Source organism: Heteronotia binoei, chromosome 1, assembly GCF_032191835.1.
Source record: "Heteronotia binoei isolate CCM8104 ecotype False Entrance Well chromosome 1, APGP_CSIRO_Hbin_v1, whole genome shotgun sequence".
Classification (NCBI taxonomy): Eukaryota; Metazoa; Chordata; class Lepidosauria; order Squamata; family Gekkonidae; genus Heteronotia; species Heteronotia binoei.
This window is the reverse complement of record NC_083223.1, coordinates 64,401,856-64,423,251: the sequence shown is the minus strand read 5'-3', so window position 1 is coordinate 64,423,251 and position 21,396 is coordinate 64,401,856. Positions and strand designations below refer to the sequence as shown.

The window sequence follows — 21,396 nt, the reverse complement described above, 5'->3', positions numbered from 1 at the left end:
CAAGCTCTTTAGCCCTTTCTTATAGGGAAGGTGCGCCTGGCTTCTTGGTCATTTTGGTTGTTCGCTTCTGCAACTTTTCCAACTTAACATTATTCTCATTGAGATAGGGTGACCAGCCATGATCAGGATTTGTACAGGGCTGTTCAACCCTTTATTGTATGATACATCAGCCTGTAATGAACAACCCCCCCCCCTTTAAATCAAGCTAAAATTATGTAACATTACCAAACTCATATAATTACTTGTGCAGTTGGAAAACAGCAGCTGTGCTCTTGTCCAAATGCAGTTCATATTTATTTGTTCTACAGCAAGTATTTGTTCAATGTTTGTTCAACTAGCTCTTCCATGTTTGTGATATTCTCTCTTCTTCCCCTGGTATTTATAGAGAAGTCAAATTCCCTGTCAGTCTTCATTATGCTGGACTGAACAAATCAAGTTCTTTAAATTTAATCTTCAAAAATATGTTTTTCAACACCACTGTGGTTTGGATAGAATTCCTTAAAAATAATCCCTTTTCAGGTTGTTTCTACTTTCCCCCACTCTTTATTTTAAAAATGACGCCAGATCTGGATTCATTAAAAGGTACAGACCTCATGGTGATTCCTACTTCCTGTAGCATATTGGTGATTTGGAGTGGCTATTACTGAGGGGTAATTGTCTCTTATTTAAAAAATAAATTAAATTGTTTAGGTTCTGTATTATGAAAACTTTTTGTATTCTCTGGGGAGGGGAATTACAAATCTTTACAAATACTAATTCCTATGATGTAGCTGCATAGTATATTTAGGATCAATTACTGCATATCCTGCCCTGTACTTTATTATTCCCTCATGCTGTTTCTCCAATAGAAATTATCCCTATGCTGCAATTAGATCAGTAGTACAGACAGCCACCCTTACTGTACCTTTCTTTTTACACCAATTGGGCTGGTAGCAGGTGGGGGCATTTCTGTCAGGGCATTTCAGTGTGGGAAGAAGATGACTTAACCCTGCCACAGTGCCATACCCTTAAATCCATTCTGAGCCCCATGAAGCTGTTTTATTGGGAGATCTAATTATAAATCCCAGATGTACTGTATTATTTGGCTTCAGCTCTTTACCTGACATCTGTCACACTATACATGCAGTTGCTTTCAAGTTGCAAACAAATGAAAACACAACCAATAAATCCCAAAGATTTATTGACCTACCCAAGCAAGTAAACAGAACCAAAGAGTACTAGATTGTACTTTATAAAACATGGTTGAGTTGAGGGTAAAAATCAATGAGAGAGATCAAAGGGATGTTAGACAGACAGAGATGTCAACACTTGCAATATGGCAAAGGAATCTTTTTACAATTACGATCATGACAAAAGATGTTAGGAATATTCTTCCAGTAGTGACAACCTGCTGCAGTAGAAATTCATGTCTAGATTGTAACTGGGATTCAGATTTCAGATGTAATTTAGAGGTATGCAAGTAAATTCAAGCTCATACCACTTAGTGGCTTGATGTGCCTCTTCTTGTAATTGATTTGTAGCACATCCTTCCCCAGTTTTGTGCTTGTAACTCAGAGTAACCTAGAATATCTAGGCTGATCATTGTAGGGATAGCTGATAAATGGACTTGCCTAAAGCAAGTCTGTAATTTTCTCCAAGTGTCATCCATCTACACATATTACAAACCAGTTGAACTATATCCTTCTTCCAGAACCTTTCCATTACTACCTGTCTGCCCAGTGGTGATAACACAAATGAACGAAGAAAATTCAAATTGGCTTTTGTGTATTATTGTCACAGGTAGCAAAACAAATCTCAATAAACTCAATATCCTTGCTTTTGAGATTTATGTGGTTGCCCTATTCATTCTTAGGGGACGCGGAGGTGCAATTCCTCCACCACCACCTGGACGAGGAGCTCAAGCACCAAGAGGAACCCCTGTGACACGCGGAGTACTTCCAGTACCACCTGTAACCAGGGGTGTTCCGACCCCTCGAGCAAGAGGAATTCCAGCAGTACCAGGTTACAGGCCACCCCCTCCCCCAGCACATGAAGCCTATGAAGAATATGTAAGTACTTTGTTGTTGTTGTTATTGTTATTGTTTTTAGAAAAATCCAGATATTTAGATGTTGACTATATCTGAAAAATGTTGCCATTCTGAGGCCGCACAGTTACAAGCAGAGTCAATCCATGGATTGTCAGATGCATAATTAACATTCTGAAGGGTATCAGTTGTACATTCTATGTTCACAGTGCACCAGATCATTTTGTGATCACTGAGTCCAAAGCACATCATTCCATTGTAGACTGATATAGTCTGTTTGCAGGTGGTTCATTCCATAGCACCCCTACACATGCAAATACATGTGCAGCATTTTGAGTGATGCTGAGTATTACTGCACTTTACTGCTGCCAGTGGAAATAATACTGCCATTTTTGTACTTTTTCTGTGAAAGGTTTATAATGTTTCAAAGTAGATGGCCTGCATTTGCAAAAACATACAGAATTTTGCACCTGTATATTTAAGTAAAGAATATAACAATGGTCACAGAAACTGTTGTCTAAATAACTAACTTCTGCCAAAACTACCCCCCAAAAGTAGCAGCTCTTGTATAATGTTGGTATAACACAGATACTCTTCAATTATCTCTGTCTCATCATGCAACTTGAAAAACCTTTCAAAAACTTTTAAGTTAACTGTGCACATGTGTATTATTGCTATTGCTATTATATTCTGTGACACTTCTAAAATACTCTGTGTTGAGGCAATGGAGCTATTATGCTTTTTTTAAAAAAAATCAGTGATTCTAAGCCACCATGAATACTTCTATGGCAGAGCAGCAGGAAGGGTTCACCTCGCAGGGGAGGTATAGTATCCTTGGAAGTTTTGAGTTGACTAAAAACGGTGTTTTCTTTTAGTCTATATTTGGCATTCCCTATCCCTGGTTGCCCCCCTCATATGTTTTTCTGTATAGGCAGACATATGGTGTAGTGGTTTGGTGTAGAGGTTAAGTGTGCAGACTCTTACCTGGGATAACCAGGTTTGATTCCCCACTCCTCCACTTGCAGCTGCTGGAATGGCCTTGGGTCAGCCTTAGCTCTAGTAGAACTATCCTTGAAAGGGCAGCTTCTGTGAGATCTCTCTCAGCCCAGCCTACCTCACATAGTGTCTGTTGTGGGGGAGGAAGGTAAAGGAGATTGTAAGCCACTCTGAGATTCAGAGTGAAGGGTCGGGTATAAATCCAATATCTTCTTCTATGTGTGCAATGTTTTAAAATTGGGTGCCTACCAGGAGAAGAGATCTAAGGGGAGAAGATAGATTCCTTGGACTCCCTATTCAAGCAAAGAAAAACAACTTCTTTGCCATACACATGGACATTCCATGAGCAGAAACCCTGGACTAATCTGGACCAGTCCTGCAGGGTCACAGTCTTCAAGTGGTAGCAGAACTACCAAAGTCTTGCTGAGCCTTAGATTGCAAATAAAACCCTATCAGCCTATGTATCTCAGCAGACCCAGTATGCCTTTATTTGGTTTATTTATTACATTTTTAACCTGCCCTTCCTCTGAACAGCTCAGGACACTAAACAGCATTCCATTTTATCCTCAGAACGATCTGTGAGGTTAGGTTGAATGACTGTCCCAAGGTCAACCATTGAGCTCCATGGCTATATGTGGGGATTTAAAACTGAGTCTCACTGGTTTTCCTAATGGGATGCATTGCCCACCCCTAAGCTATGGCAAAATGCTCATCAGATGTATTTGCACATTGCTACATATGAGAACACATTGCAAAAAACTCTCTGAATGATGAGCCTGTAGTTCACTCTAGTCTTACTGCTTCAATAGTATTGTTTTTAATTATTGTTTTGAACACTTCCTTCTTTGTAGGCCATCTTGGGGGCTTGTATTAGCCAAAAGACAAGATATAAATATTTTAACTAAATCAATAAACAGAGTTTTACATACATCACTGGCTACTGACAGTAGAATATAGTACTCCCACCTTATGCCCACAGGTCGGTCTTTCTGCTCTTCATGAAACACAGCTGTGTGCTTCAGTACTTTATGCAGCTACAGCTACATCTAGAAAGACAGCATAGTGACAATGAGCAAAAAGCGTGTGGCTTTCTATAGTGAAGCAAGCAAAGGTTCTGAGAACAGGAGAGCAGAGAATCCACCAGGAAGAGCTTCATTATCAAAAACAAGAGTTTATAATGATCTTATAATGAGAGAGAAGTGGGCAATTAGGAAAAGGAGACATGCTAAGGGCAGTGAGCCCTTAGCATGTCTCCTTTTCCTAGTCTGGCATGTCTGATATGCCAGCTGTGAGGTATGGGCAGTCGAACAGAGACAACCTATTGGGAACTGGAAGCCAGGACTAGAGAGAGGTATAGAAAGGAGTCTTCACTGAGGTAGCATCTGATGTTGGATCAAAGTACCTTCCTTTAGAACTTATTAAAGAACAAAGGTGAATAGTATGTGGGTCACCACATATATACTGAGACTTCAGAAACAGGAATATAGAAAACAGGTGAAATTATGTTATCAGTATGCAGCCATTTAACATCTCTTTGGTTCACTAATAGAGCTTACATTGCCACCATAGTTTGGTTCCTCATTTCTCCAGGACCACCTCTTCCCTATGCTCCATAGCAGTAGCTTAACTCATCTGCGCAGAACCTTCTGCAGATGCCACCCTTTAGTCTCACCTGGAGTTGCCACAGGTAACACTGTCAAAAATCTGTGATCTGATCTGCCAGGGTGAGTGGCCAGGCTTTGTCATGTCCCTTCCACCCACCTGGTGTGCCAGGCAGCACCCACTGCCCTGTCATCAGTATGATTAAAGACCATGTCTACCAGATAAAGACCACCTTGTAGAATGATCCCATGGGTGCAAAAGTATGCAGAAGCATATGGAACATACTATCTGGCATGACAACCTTGACAGATGCCACTTCATTCCACTTCTTCATACAAGCACTGCCCCCCCCCCAAAAAAAATCTGTCCATACAAATTCTCTACATTAGGGTATTAGATCATCTGATATGGGTCTAGTTTTCCCATCCAATGGTTGATAGTTGAGAGATTTCCAGTGAGCCCTTAGCATGTCTCCTTTTCCTAGTGTTCATAATGTTTGTTCTTTAAGGTTCTTAATTCTTCCAAGCCTGAACATAGGTGGTTGATATAAGTGGGAGGGTGAAAAGGTAATTGGGTATTTCTAGGTAAGCATATTTAACAGCATTGAAAAGTACTGAAAGCAAGCATATACACATATCAATTTATTTGTCAAGCAGACTATGCCCATCTCTGAACTTTAAAATACATTTTTATTCATGATTCTTTTGCTATTGTAGTTACTGCAACTCTAGTACTGTGAACAAAGTGGGGGGAAACATGCAGAGAACAAAGATTATTGGAACAAACTGACATTATAGACAGTGGGACTTGCAAGGTTGAATAGTTTATTGATTTAAAGTGATGGATTAGTTTTTATACCTAAGGCAGTTAGATAAAAGACTAAATGATGTTTCACTAATATTTGCTGTGTCTTAAAAACTCAAACTGTATTTCTTTTTACTCTAATGACAATAAACAGTAGACTGATTATATATTATTATGAAGACTATATTAGGAGGTTTAGATGAATATTATGAATATAATGGAAAACACAGGGTGAAAGAGGGAGAAGGAATATTTGTGCTCTGCTTGTGTCATTGTATTTAGCGAAAGTATGTCACTTATTTCTTTTGCAGCTTTCTCTAATATAATTATCTCAACATAACAGTCATTAAAAATTCACAAAGGAGACTTCACAGTTAAAAATTAAAAGTTTGTTTTCCAGTTACTGGGATTGTCACCCTCAACTATCAAAAGCACAAGGCCCTAATCCACAGGGAACTTCTCATGGGCAACCTATATTGCAGGGGTGGCCAACGATAGCTCTCCAGATGTTTTTTGCCTACAACTCCCATCAGCCCCAGCCAGCATGGCCAATGGCTGGGGCTGATGGGAGTTGTAGGCAAAAAAAAATCTGGAGAGCTACCTTTGGCCACCCCTGCTATATTGAAATGAAGTATTTGCATATGGGCCCCTGCAGAAATACCATTCATTTCTGTGGGGATTCTGCTGGAGTTGTCCATGGTAGATTGTGCCTCTCTCTTTTCAAATGCCAGGTCAACAAATAAATAAATAACCTCAGTCAAGTTTATGGGTCATATGCACATAGAAGCAGGCTTCCAAGTGTACACATGATAGATTGTGGAAGCAAGCAGAGGCTATGGATAATCACACTCTTCTCCAAACAAAGATCTATGTACTCATCTTAATAAACCTGGAATCCCACGAATCATTTCTTGGAGAGATGTGAGAATATATGTTCAGTTGCTCCCTTACAGAAACTGGTGGAAAGAAGGGGGAAATGTGCCTTTCCTTGCTGGGAACTCCCTTAGACAAAAGGTTGTGGGAGAGTGGTTAACAAATTTTAATAACCAAACCTGCTGCAGTGATATGAAGCCCCCACAAGTTTAGTCATTGTTTTATACTGGGAAAGGTAGGGTACCTATGAGGACACCTCATTGCCCCTTCCTGCCCTCCCCATCGTATTTCCCTAGTAATCCTTACAGCCATCCCCCTCCCTCCTCTCCACCACCTTATCCCCCTCCCATCTCTTCCGTTGGCAGCCACTTGTTTCTTCCCCACCTCTCAGATACACCCTTCCCTCCTCTACCTTGCTTTTATTTTTTAGTCTTACCTGCTCCTCCCTCTCCAGTTTCACTCTTCCAATTCCATCCCATCTTATCCCTTTCAGTTTATTTCCCGCTCCTCCAGTATTGCTAATAACTGAGGCAGAGTATTTTCAGCAAAGTTGGAAAATAAGATCTGTGTTGGTTTAACTCCAAACAAATATGTCTTTACTCTGCTTGTATGCATGTCTCAATGAATATTATTTCCTTGTCCATTTTCACTGTTGGGTAATAATTAAATTATGTAGGATGTGTATATCAGCTTAGGGAAGAAACAAAGTATTGACAGGATCTTTTTAAAGTCTCTCCTTTATTTTACACTAAATTTAGATGTTTATAGTTTTAAATGGAATTTTATTTTATAATATAATTGTATTGCTGCCTGTTTCCTGTTATCTGGATTCCTATGAACAAATGCCTAATAAAGGTTTCAGTAAAGGCAAAAAAAAAAAAAGCCAAAGGGTTCCCTGGAAAGAACCTAGTAATAGCTGGCACCTCTCAGGAAACCCGCATGCGACCATCTAGCTTGACCCATGAAGAAGGGTTCCTACTAGTGCAATAAAAAGGTAAAGGTAGTCCCCTGTGCAAGCACCAGTCATTTCCAGCTCTGGGGTGACATTGCTTTCACAACGTTTTCATGGCAGACTTTTTATGGGGTGGATCCAAGCGGGCAGCCGTGTTGGTCTGAAGCAGTTGAACAAAGCAGGAGTCAAGTTGCACCTTGAATGTAAGCTTTTGTGTGCTCTTAAGCACACTTCATCAGATGAGGAATCCAGCACAGTGAGCAAAGCCATACATAGCTGAGCAGAGCCATACATAGCTGGTAGGGAGTGGCCCAGAATACAACATGGTACAGATTTAAGAACCAATTACAGTGAAGTAAAATTATCTGGTAGGCAGTGGTTTAGAATGTAAAATGGTACAATGACAGAATAGTAAAGTTAACAAATTGAGCAAACCTTTGATCTGAGTAGCATGAGCATGCGAAAGCAACAAAACAGTAGTACGTCAAAATGTGAGATTGTCTGTCAATGACAATGGGAGATGGGTTCAATATATGTAATGGAATAAGCAACCAAAGTCCCTGTTTGAGTGTGTCAATATAGCTAAAAGAGAAATACATTGGATAGTGATGTTCTTGTCCACCTACTTTACTTTTTAACATGTAAACATAATTCTAGTTTGCCATAGGAAAAAGGAATACAATAAAATATAGTGAAAATGGGTAAAGCATATGTAACGAGATATACAGCCAATATCCCTATTTTGAGTATGCCAATACAAATAATTATACTGATACACAATTCTAAAAGGGAAACACATTGGAATACTGTGAATGTATAGCTATACTCACTGAGAGTGGGTTTAGCATCTGTAATGAGAAAAAAAGCCAATATCCCTGTTCAGTCCTGGGGAGGTGTTTGTTCCAAGTTTCATAATAATTTGTAATTCAGCAATTTCTCTCTCCATTCTGTTCTTAAAGTTCCTTTGCAGTAAAACAGCTACCTTGAGGTTACCCATTGAATGCTTTGGAAGGTTAAAGTGATCTCCCACAGATTTCTTAGTTCTGTGATTCGTAATGTCAGATTTGTGTCCATTTATCCTTTGGCATAGGGTTTGTCCTGTTTGCTCTATGTAGAGAACTGAAGGGCATTGTTGGTATTTAATGGCATATATAATGTTGGAAGAGCTGCCAACGTCCCTATAAATCTGGACCAGGCGTTGCAAGTCATGGCCGATTGGATTAAGTTGAGTGGGCTGAAATTGAATCCAGCGAAGACAGAAGTCCTTTGTCTAGGTCGCAGCGGTCCGGAAGGAGGGATCTCCCTTCCAGCTTTTGAAAGGGCACCATTGGTACCGGTGCGCGAGGTCAAGAGCTTGGGAGCGCTACTGGAGTCTTCCCTGACAATGGAGGCCCAGATAGCAGCCACCGCCAAATCCGCCTTTTTCCACCTTAGGCGAGCGAGGCAGTTGGCCCCCTTCCTGGAACGGGGCGACCTGGCAACAGTGATCCATGCAACGGTCACCTCGAGGTTGGGTTACTGTAATGCCCTCTACATGGGGCTGCCCCTGTACCGAACTCGGAAACTGCAGCTAGTGCAGAATGCAGCTAGTGCAGAATGCAGCTAGTGCAGAATGCAGCAGCCAGACTGCTAGTGGGACTGCCTTGGTGGGAACATGTGCGGCCTAGGCTGTGGGAACTGCACTGGCTGCCAATTGTATACCGGGTTCGTTACAAGGTGCTGGTTATCACCTTTAAAGCCCTATATGGCCGAGGACCTGCCTACCTTAGGGACTGCCTCTCCCCCATATGTTCCCCAGAGAGCACTGCGCTCCAGCTCACAAAATCTTCTGGAAATCCCGGGGCCTAAGGAGGCCAAATTAAAAACAACCACGGAACAGGCCTTCTCTATAAAGGCACCCCAATGGTGGAATTAGCTACCGGAAGAGGTACGGGCCCTATGGGATTTTAATCAGTTCTGTAGGGCTTGCAAAACCGCCCTCTTCCAACTAGCCTTTTAAGATGAAACAGAATTAATATCAAGCCATTTTGTACAAACAGAGATTGTAGCACCATTGTATTGTTTTTAGATTAATGTTAACGTTAACTTATATATTGTATTTATTTATGTCACCTGTTTATTGATTGTGTTTCTTTGTTTTATTGCTATATCATGATATTTATATCATGTTTTGTAAGCCGCCCTGAACCTGCCTTGGCGGGGAGGGCGGGGTATAAATAAAAACTTATTATTATTATTGTTATTATTATTATGAACAAGTGAATGAGCCTGAGATGGTATAGTTAATGTTGTTAGGCCCAGTGATTGTGTTGTCTGGGTGTATGTGGCAGCAAAGTTGGCACTTGGGTTTATTGCAAGCTCTGGTACCAGTGTCCATGCTCAGATGGGATGCTGTATTGTTGTGGGTGAGAATTTGTTTGAGGTTGGGGGGCTGTCTGTGTGCAAGAAAAGGTTTAACCCCCAGTCCTTTTGAAAGAGAGCTGTCACTGTTCAAAAGAGGTTGTAAGTTGTTGATGATACGTTGAACTGTTTTAAATTGAGAGTTGTGTGTGACCACTAGTGGTATTCTGTTATTTTCTCTTTTGGGTCTGTCTTGTAACAGGTTTTCTCTGGGTATCATTCTGGCTTTGTTGATCTGTATCCTGACTTCATCAGGTGGGTACTTTAGTTCCAAAAAGGTGTGTTAGGTGAAAATCCCTGTCAGCAGGATTGGAGCAAATGCGGCTGTATCATAGTGCCTGGCTGTATACAATGGATCGTTTGGGGTGTTTGGGGTGGTAGCTGGAGGCATGCAGGTATGTTTGTCGGTCAGTAGGTTTCTGGTATAAAGTGCTGTCAATGCGTCCATTGTTTAGTTTTACAGTGGTGTCCAGAAAATGTATTTCTTGCATAGACTGGTTCATTGTCAGCTCGATGGCAGGTTGAAAGTCATTGAAAGCCTGATGGAATGCATCCAGGGCTTCTTTACCACGTATCCAGACCATAAAGATGTTGTCAATGTAACAAAGGTATAAGGTAGGTATGAGTGGGTGGGAGTCTAGGAAGTGCTGCTCCAAGTCAGCCATAAAGATGTTAGCATATTGTGGGGCCATGCGGGTGCCCATGGCTGTACTATTGATCTGTAGGAAAAGTTCATTGCCAAATCTGAAGTAGTTATGGGTGAGAACAAAATGGCAGTTTGGTAGCAAAGTCAGCTGTGTTTTTATCAGAGATTATATTACTTACAGCTTGTAATTATGGTGTGGTTTGCCATTGCCTTCCCCAGTCATCTACGCTTCCCCCCCAGCAAGCTGGGTACTCATTTTACTGACCTCGGAAGGATGGAAGGCTGAGTCAACCTTGAGCCGGCTACCTGAACCCAGCTTCCGTCAGGATTGAACTCAGGTCGTGAGCAGAGAGTTCAGACTGCAGTACTGCAGCTTTACCACTCTGCGCCACGGGACTCTTTTTACTAGTGCAATACTAGACCAATAAAGAAATAAACCCTGGAGAATGCCTTATAGAAATGTATATAGCATCTGTGCAGTCTAGCACATAGATAAGAGAAGTATACTGTTATGACACACTCCATCCATTACCCTTCCTCAGAGGCAAAGTTTTCCCTCTGTTTCTCTTTCCCTTTACTGACTGAGCCACCCTAATAATGTGTTTTCTTCTTTGCTGAAGAACTCTGATTGTCCTACCATGATATTTTGACTGTTGGCTCATCCCAGGAACCTGAGGGAAGGATCGGGAGCACCCTTTAACTTAAACAACTTAAATGGCACCTGAGGCATTTTGAAATGCAAAAATAACAAAATATTTTATTTAACAGAGGAGAATGGTCAGGTAAAATGATGAGTTGAAAATTTCTGAGGTAACTCATTATACCTAACTCTAAGGTAAAATCAGCACATGAGCAGACTTTCATTCTTATGTTTCAGGCTAATGAGAGTTTGAACTATTCACAGTTACTTAAATGTTAATGTTGTGAGGTTTTTGTTCTAGTGTTTTCCCAAGCGCTCCAGTACACTTTCTTTGAGTATTCTCTGACTCTTTTGGTTTCCAGAAGGCTGGTACGTTTTCCAGTATTCAGACTCCTATTCTTGAAACACCAGTATTCATTGTGAGTCACCAGTACTGACTCTTAAGGGCTCCAAAGGCAATTTCTAACCACACCACACCAGGGAATCCCTTCACTCTTCAATGCTAACTCCCTATTTGACTGGGTAGAGAAATTCTCCTCTCACCAGAAGTTCTATCCCCTTTCTTTGGCCTGAATGGGACTCTTCACCTCACTTCCCAAACTTTCTTGCCAACTTTCTTCTATTTCAGCTAAGGCTGGAATCAGACTTCACTCATTCAAAAGAGAAATCTGACTGACTCTTTCTTCAACATGCAGTTCTCAAGTCTTTCTCTGCTCAGCTGATGCTAACTGATCAGCTTGCTTGGAATAGCCTGTCACTCAAGGCTCTCTATTTCTGTGAATAATTAACCCTTCACAACCCTTTACTCTGCAGCACTTCTAAGCTTTTAAAAAGTGCAGTCTGTCAACTGTACTGAAGCAAAGCAAAACTTTTTTAAAAAGAAAGTTTTTTGTAAAAGAAAAAAGATTGGTGGATTCCCAAAGCATCAGGGGAAAGGATGAAAAAAAAAACAATTACAGAGAAAAGACACATAACACAGCACATAGATTTTCAAATAAAAGCCATTAAATCAGTCTAATGTAACTAGTTACACTATCTAGGCTTTAGCAGATTCCTCAAAGCACATGCAGAGTTTCTTGCAGAATCAGGATGTCAGAGGAGTATTTAACCTCTACACAATCTCCTGTGGACCCCAGTTTCACATTGTTCCACTAAAGACATGGGAATATCCCAAATGTCTGCATTTTTATTTTTAATACAATTTGACCAAAGCCAATCTCCTCTTTAAGAGTAACTAGCTGATTTAGCCAATCCCATGCAAAGTTCCATCTCTGATGTCAGAGATTAGCATTGCCAAAATTACTAACATGAGAGCTGTTAATGACTCTGAACTTCCAAGAAAAAACAGTTGGTCCCATCCAAACTAGTTTGTCCTTAAAAAAAAAAAATAAAGATTGCCATTAGCAAGGTAACCCAACATGGAAGGGGAATAAATCAGTTATTCTGATGTTAACCCCTGGGTTCCAAGAACTCTGTGGCACTCTTGAACTACAGCAAAGCTTTCAGATTTCTGTCACACAGACCAACTGTTGAGTCATATAATTCTAGCATGCAAACCAAATTGCTTCATATGTGTGCTATTCAGCTGGAGCTGTGATTGTGTGAAATATACATACTCTTTAATTAGAAAACTTGTGTTACAATCAATTATACTGGCTTGCATATCATGGTTAATAATGTCTTTTAAATCCATTAATTTGTTTCTTTGATTTAAGAAAACCCCTGTGTGGGATTTTCCCATCTGCCTCCAGGTCTAAACCACTACTGCTTTAAAAAGAGAAGCTTAAATTCATTGGTGTCAAACAACAAACATCAAGTGACTTCTAAGATAATAGCTTTAAAATCAGGCTTTATTTGAGCAGGAATGCACAGGAATGCAGTTCCAACTGGCTTGGTGTCGGAAGGTGTGGCCTAATATGCAAATGAGTTCCTGCTGGGTTTTTTCCTACAAAAAAGCCCTTTGCAAAACAATGGTGATATTGGGCTTAACATGCAAATGAGTTCCTGCTGGGCTTTTTCTACCAAAAAACCCCTGATTAAAATATTTGTCATTTTATTGTGAGATATGTTGCTTTCACATTAACCAGATTTTGATATCCTTGAACAATACTACAACCATGAGTCAGAGAGCAAAATTCAACTTGCAATCTTGATTATGAAGAACTGAGACATTCAATGTATGTAGGTATGTATTTATACATTGTACAGATGTATGCATTTTATTTTTTTTGTCTATATTAAATTTCTGTCCTTCCACATAGTATATTTAGGACCTTGAGGCTTCTTGTGTAAATATGAAATATTGTGCTGAAATATCTATACCACAGCACATTGACAGTAAACCTTTTTAGATTTCAGTCATTCACCATCCTGACACATCAAAGGTTCTCATGTACAAATACACCTGCTCAAAGTTTTCTCAAATACATGTAGGCTCCCATATGTGCGTTTACACCCTGGAAAACCAAATACTATAGATCAGGGTTGTGAAACATGCAGCCTGTGAGCTGCATCTGGCCTGCACAGGGCTCATATCCACCCCCACCCCCGAGCAACTTTTTCTTTTCCATGGCTGCTGCTGCTGCAGCCACATGGTAGCTCCCTTTTTTCTGAGCTCCCTCAGTGGCTCTTTGCTTCCTACTTCCTGTGTCCTTCCTCCCTCCCCCATCCCTCTCTATCTCTCTCTCCCCACTCCTCACAGGCACACAGAGAGCTTTGTGGCTGTTTTCTGCTTCATGTGGGAGAGATACAAAAACAAACCTCCCTCCCTCCCTTTTTCTTTCAGACACATAAACACACACAGTTTCTGCTTCCTTCTCCAGGGCTGCTCCTCCTCTTTTGCGGAAGAAGGGAGGGGCAGGAGAGAGAGAATAGCTTCAAGACCAGCAATGTTTTACTCCAAGTATAAACTTTTGTGTGCAAGCACTCTTCTTCTATGTCATCATCATCTTCAGAAGGAAGGGTGGGTGGGTGGATTATTTTGGAAAGCACAATATACATTTTGGCTCAATCTGAAAAGTTTTTTTTTAAAAAAGATTGGATGTTTCTGTTTCTATCTAGATTTCTTTCAAAATGACCCTGATTAGGAATCAGAACACCTGGATTGGTCCTTATATCTTGGAGATTTCAGATGCCAAATGATAATAGCATACATTGGTAATGAGACAGGAAAACTAGCTCTCACTTCAGTCCAGTCATTATCAATTGCAATTGATAATGAGCTTCATTATCAATTGCAATTGATAATGAGCTTCATTATCAATTGCAATTCAGCAGCCTCTCTTTCTAATCTCCCTTTGCAATTCCTTTGTAAGAGCAGTGCTACTGAATGTTGTGGTTTCTGAAGTCAGACTTATGTCCATTTATTGTTTGCATCCTCCTGGACTGAATCCTCCTGGGTGGAATTGAGACCTGTTTCCTGTCTCATTACCATGGCTGATATCTCCATGCCTACTAAAAATGTACAGGTAGTCCCCTGTGCAAGCACCAATCATTTCTGACTCTGGGGTGACACGTTTTCACAGCAGACTTTTTACTGGGTGGTTTGCCATTGCCTTCCCCAGTCATCTACACTTCCCCACCCCCCAGCAAGCTGGGTACTCATTTGACCGACCTCAGAAGGATGGAAGGCTGAGTCAACCTTGAGCCAGCTACCTGAACCCAGCTTCTGCCAGGATTGAACTCAGGTCGTGAGCAGAGTGCTTGGACTGCAGTACTGCAGCTTTACCACTCTGCGCCTACTAACCCTCTGCATATCACACCCAATCCAATCAAGCCTGCTATTGTCATTTCCCTGCCATTATCATGCAACATCTGAAATCACCTTTATAAAGTTTATATCTCTGGTACCGTGTGTTAACATTTTATGGCATGCATGGCCCAGCCCAACAAAGTGACATCTATGTCAGATCTGTCTCTCGTAACAAATGAGCTCAATACCTCTGAAATAGATAGTACATACAAGGCTCTGTGCCCATTTGGGAATACATGCATAAGCTTTTTACAGATGGAACTTCAACATATAGGTGTTGGAGACAGAAATGACAGACACAGCCCTCTTGAGATGACCATTTTTAATCAAATTTCTGGCTAAACTGGGATAATGTATGATGGGAATGCCATCTTCCATCCATCAGTATTGTTACTATGGTTTCTCCTATGCCAAGAAGGTTTGCAAATATCCCATAATCCATAAATGCAGTTCCAGTTGCAAACAACATTGACCATTGTGTTTATCCAGTATCTAGTCTTACAGTTTAAGTCTATTATACTAAAACTAGCACCCCACTGAAGCTGTGCAGGTGTTCTGCCCTTATACACATGTAGTGCAGAAAATGGGTCTCTAAACAAAATCCAAAGAACTAAAGTCATGTAATGGCCCTTAAATGTTCTCATTCTGAAAAACTTCACAAAAGGAGGCCTCGCCAGATGAAACAGGGAGATAAATAAAGTCTCCTTGACTTGACCCACCCATATGGACAAATCAGCATTTTCTTTTAAATGGAAACAGAAGGAAATTGACACTAGCACACTGCAGGTTATGTGTAGGTATGGGCACACAGTTTGCCAGTTTAAGAGTGTTTAGCATGTAACACATCGCACTTTATACAGTATTTTGTAGTGTTTTCATTAGGTCGAGTTCTTGTTTTGATATTAAATCTCCAAGGATTATTTTGGGAAGAGAAACAACAGCATTTTGCAACGGAAGTGCCACTCCTGCGCAAAATATTAGATGGTGCTATTTCATTTTTAAAGAGATTACATTCATTGCCAGATGGAGTTTTTTTAAAAGGACTGATACAGCCTAAGGCAGAATGTTGCTACTTTTAACACTATTTGTTGTTGTTCAGTTGCACAGTCAAGTCCGACTCTTGGCAATCCCATGGACCACATCACGTATAACCACATCCTAATAAATATTCATATAATAAACATTCACATAGACATATAATCCAAGAGAAGAATGATTGCCAGGGAATATTTGGCTTTTGCTATCCCTTCAATATTCAATATTCATATTGTCTATCCACTTTAAGAGGCATATCCTTTACATATTCCAAAATATTGCACTGTAGCAGAAGCCCTGAACTCACATTTTCCCACTCCTCCAAAGCCTCCAAAGGTCTTTCTTGCTCTCCCTCCCAAGTTCTGTGCTGCACTAACCTATTTTTGTTCTAACTCAAGGCTGCTTTTCCCCATTCCCATTAAGCCCCTTGCAAAAGCTAATTAGGAAAAAAGAGAGCTCTAATTGCTAAAGTTCCCTGAACACATCTCCTATCTCAAGAAGTGCCCACAAAGTGCATATAAAAGTAACCTCAGAACTACATATCTGTTCAGAGGTTATCTAGTTAAATTACAATTGATAAAACCTCAGAATAAATTTTAATTGAGTAGTTAATAGATTAGCCGGTCAGCATTCTGTTCGTTTTATAATAGAATTGTCACTTAAGTGTGAACTTGATGTGCATTTGGAACATGCCCTGATTTCTGTTATATCCAAAAAGGTAAATCAAGTTCCATTTAAAATAAGAACTTCAAAATTTTCCAAGTCCCCCCCCCCCGCCTTTGTTATTTCCTAACTAGTTTTTAACTCAGTCTAAATATTAGGCAATGATTTGGGTTTTTAAAATTAAATAAAGTATTTATTCTCAACCCCTGCAATGGAGCTCTCCAACACAAACATAATATTAGAATTTGGTCAGGAACATCTGGTAGAAAGAGATGCCTGAAATAATGACCAATTTCGCATTAGGGTTCACTTGTTCTGGGTTCACTTTTTGCTCCCGGTGCTTCTCTTGGTTTTCGCACAAGCTGCCCCAAAGCTGTGAGTTGGCACGCTTTTCCACAGCAAGCGAGATCCTCTTACAAGTGGTTTCTGCTTGCCATGAAAAAGCGGCATGTCAACTCACAGCTCCGGGGCAGCTTGTGTGAAAACCAAGAGAAGTGTTGGGGGCAAAAGGGCTCCCCACCCAGAACAAGCCCTAGTACGAAATCGGTCAATGACTTTTATTAAATCAGCCATTCATGTATAATGTGGCAAGAAACCTGTTGAGCTATGCATTCTCCCTCAGGCATACAGAGTAAAGAATTGATAAGAAGGTGCTGTTAATATTCCTAGGCTGACTTTTGGGAATCCATACATGAATCTCCTGTATATCAAGTTCTAGATGTTACTCCATTGCAACAAACCTGACCATCAACTGTTTTTGTATACACACTGAATTCCTCCAGAGAAGAGGTGAAGCCTCATTGCTCAGTGGGGATTAGAGCTGTGCAATTTTCCAAAGTCAAATTTAGGGATGGGCATGAACCACATTTTTGTGTTTCAGTCTGTAGTCTGTGGCTGGACCATGAACCAATAGCCCAGTTTGCAAACTGGTTCATATTGGTTTGTGAGCTATTTAAAGTGTAAATTCCTGCTTTCTGCTGCCCATGGCTTTTCACGGGAAGCAGAAAGCATGAGTTTCTAAACAGCTGAGGGAGACTGCCACTCAGCTGTTTGGTTTAAATGGCCCTGAGCTCCCCATCACTCAACTGATTTTCACGAACCACCACAAACTGCATCGAAGTTTGTGGAAGTTTGCGGCAGTTCTTCAGTTTGCAAGCATCACTTTGCGAACCATGAACTGGCCAAAGTTGGTGATGAAATTTAGTTCATCAGCCAGTTTGCACCCATCCTTAGTCAAATCTTTCATTTTCCTTCAGTTGTTAGACTATAGGCTACAAAAGTAGTCCAGAGGGCATCTCCCCAACTTTACAGCTAATATGTGGCTGGTGATTTGTTGGTTCATTCAGTACTCTCCCATAATATCAGTGTCTTATAAGGCAGTGGGAATGGAAAGAGGAGCTGTCTGAATTTGGACATCCCTAATTACACTCCTACTAAATTCCCATCTCCTTCCCCCACAGTCCATCTTGCCTTTTCAGTTAGTTACCTAGAAACAGTAACAGCCCTGTCTCATTGGGAGACTCCTTCCCTTTTTCTTTTCCTGTAGCCTAGAATTCTACAATCGAAGTTTGACAAAGGTCCAGAACATTTTGGGAATACTACATTTTTCCGGAATTCCTAATATCTGAAATGCTACCAGTGCAATATTTTAGGGTGATTGATCACTTTCTACAAGCAGGGGTGTCAAACTCATTTGTTATGAGGGCGGGATCTGACATAAATGAGACCTTGTCGGGCCAGGCCATGTCAGGTTGGGCCGAGTCATGTCGGGCTGGGCCATGTGTGTACCTATTTAAGATTAGGTAGCAAAGATATAAAATTTACAAAGAACACAGACAAACACAATTAAATATATTTTTAAAAAAACTTAAAACATGCTTAAAACATTAGTACTCATTGGTCTTAAAGGTGCTTTCTTTGCATTTCTCCCATGTGATCCAGGGAACTGGGCAAAGGAATCTGTGGCTCTTTCCTTCCTTCTCCAGGGGATTGGGGAGGGGGGAGAGGAGCCTCGCCAATAGAAGGAAGAGATGTTTGGCTCAGTAGCTCTGCTGTGCAATTGAGAGAGCCTGGAAAAACAAGCTCTGCCTCCTCCCCCTTCCTCCCCAAGGGAGGAGCATCAGCCAATGGAGAAAATAGAGGTTTTGCTCTGTAGATCCTGTGCAGTTGAACAAGCCTTGCAAAGCAAGCTGTTATGCAGGAGGAAGCAAGATATAGGGAGAAGGAATCAGATGTCAGCCAGTTGGTTGGGGACCTGATAGGAGCCCTCTGGAGACCTGATTCAGCCCCTGGACCGCAGGTTTGACCCCCCTGTTCTACAGGTATGATTCTTTCTGAGACCCTACTCAAAATTCTAATTTCTCTGCCCATGATCCTGCATGCACTGCAGGATATATGTTCTAGGATCAACCAGAATGTAGCCATACATCATTAGATATAGCACTATTGTTATGGTATAGCAATTATTTGCAACTGGATTGGCTTATCCATACAGGAAAACTCAAGTGGTGAATGGCTGCTGTAGTACAACAGTAGTGCAACATATAAGTATGTGTGGATGCAGTCTCTGTGTGATAGCTGGAAATGAGTATGGTAGCCTGTGGGGCAAACTTCGTTTTATTTCTAGAATTAAAAACTAAAAATGAAATACTCCAGTTTGAGGATCATGTGACCAGTGGTCAAACTCCGCCCCTTCCATAATGTTCAACGGCCATATATGTCCTATATTCACAGCTTAGCAAGGTTAAAGAGATCCCTTTTAGTTTTCAAGGTGGGGATTATTCAAGTTGCACTGTCATTCTACTTCAGTCAGTTTGTGATAGTTTGAAACAGATTATTTTAATTAGAAACCTCACATGTCTTTTTAATTGCAAGGTGAACATGGGATGCAGATCAGAGGTGAATTGGGCATAGCAGCAGGTGGGTAATAATAAAAAATGTGATTTTTCAAACAGCACTGTTCAGTTTCAGCTGACAGGGGCCCTATGTAAGGTGATGTCTTGCTAAATGATTAATGAGCTCTCTTCCTAATCATGATGTGGGTGTGTGAAATATTAACAGCTTCTTCCAAATCTACCTGCCTCAGTATCTAAAATTATTCAATAAAGCAGAATAGTAATATCATTATATTTTCAGAATGAATAATTGGATAACGTCTGAATAGAAGAAATTTGGGCAGTGTTTTGACAGCTCGCTAAGGAAAATGTATTCTGCGTGAATCCATTTATAACATGCACAAAGCCCCACTATGAACCACTACTTAATGGGCTTCAAAGAACCTGCTGTTCATTGTCATAAGCCGAGGAAACAGGAAGCTCTCTTTCAGACATTCCCACTCAGCTTTTTGGCCCAATTGCTAACATTAACATGTTTCTGCCATACTTGGCAGCAGTTCTACACCTAATCTCAGATAAATACTTTCATGCTGTTCTGAAGTGTGCTCACTTCTAACATTTCCTACTTTCTGACATTTTAAAAGAGCAGCAAATGCAGTCCATCTTTTTAAAATGCAGGTGCAATAATGTGAAAATTGGCTTTATTCAAATGCCCAGGACTTTTGAGTTGACCTGGTCTCCACTTTGAGTAATCACTAAAAATTAAAAACTGGGATAATAACTCAGAGGCATTAAGATATTAAGTATTGGGAAAGAACCATTCTTCCCCCAGAGGTTTTGTCAGATAACAAGAAAGTCCTGAGGCACTTCAGTATTTTGGTCAACAAGGGCTTCAGCTGACTAATTTTGCTGGGACTCTTTTGTCCTTTAATTAATACAAATAAGGAGCAAAGACCAATATTTCAACACACTACATGCAGGAAGATCTTTGTGGGCAGACAGACTGAGTGGGGATGTGCATGTGCATTTAGTCACCGCATGTCGTAACGTTGATGGTAGCTGGCTGGGATTAATATCTATTTGAGTGCACATTTTGCCCATGCCCATTTTTTCTTGTTACTAGTCTCGTGCAGTGACTACAGAGTAGACTGTTTCAGAGAGAGAATTTACTTTTCTTAGATATAGCCATTGACATCTGTTTTTTTTTTTCTCTTTTAAAAGAGGGGTTTCTCTTTGAATATAAATCGTTGCACCCTTTTGTAACTTCAGCTCTCGAGGTTGTTTTATGTGACATAGCACAGAGTGATGTTCCAGCAGGAGAGCAAAGTTTGGGGAAACATTGCCTGCCTCTGAGCACCTATAGAGTGAAATTCTGAAAACTTGCAGAACCTGTCCCTCCTCTCTTCAAATTTCTCTTTGATCAAAATGGAACTGATCAAAAACAGACTCCAAATTCTTAAAAAGAGGAAAGAAATATTGTTCAGTTTCCAGGGACTGGAATGGAACCAGTAAGATCACATCACTAGATAGTTTGCATATACACTCTAGCGTCAATTCTAAGCAGTTTGCCTACTGTTATAATCTAAACAGGGTGCCCTTAACTTTGTCAAATCTGCAGACATATTTGAAATGTTGAGAACAGAAGGGGCACCACTTTAAAATGGCTGCCATGTGGATGAAACAGTCACAAAATGGCTGCCATAGGGTCCAATCACAAAGCTTCAAGAGGTTCTATGGATGGACAGCTAAAAGATGTTACCTACAGACACAATGATAATGCCGCTAAGGTTGTTTTGAAACACTACCTGCTATAGTGAAGCCATGGAAAGATGAGACTAGCTCTTTGCTTGGGGAGGAGATACTTTGCTGAAGAAAGCAAAGGGGTATACAAAACATATTCGCAGGCACCATGACACCTAGAGACATGCATGAGGAAATTCTGAGAAATACACTACATCAGGGGTGTCGAACTCATTTGTTATGAGGGATGGATTTGATATAAATGAGACCTTGTTTGGCCGGGCCATGTGTGTCATAAAATGTAATGCCAGATAGCGGATATATAAACTGTATAAAGGGGGTGCAGACAAACAATTTTTGTCTTACTTTAAACATTACCAGTCTTGCAATATTTTGTTTTACATTTTGATGTCCTCTCTTGCTATGAATTATTGCA

At 40.6% G+C, this 21,396-nt stretch overlaps 1 protein-coding gene across 2 annotated transcripts in view; it reads left to right on the top strand.

The window, feature by feature from the left end:
* The window catches only part of KHDRBS2 (KH RNA binding domain containing, signal transduction associated 2), a 575,389-nt gene that overhangs the window by 393,617 nt on the left and 160,376 nt on the right, over positions 1 to 21,396 (top strand). For both annotated transcript variants that reach the window (XM_060235372.1, XM_060235371.1), the window contains one exon: positions 1,853 to 2,048. In XM_060235372.1, coding sequence (XP_060091355.1) covers positions 1,853 to 2,048 — 196 coding nt within the window. The remainder of the gene's footprint in view (positions 1 to 1,852; positions 2,049 to 21,396) is intronic.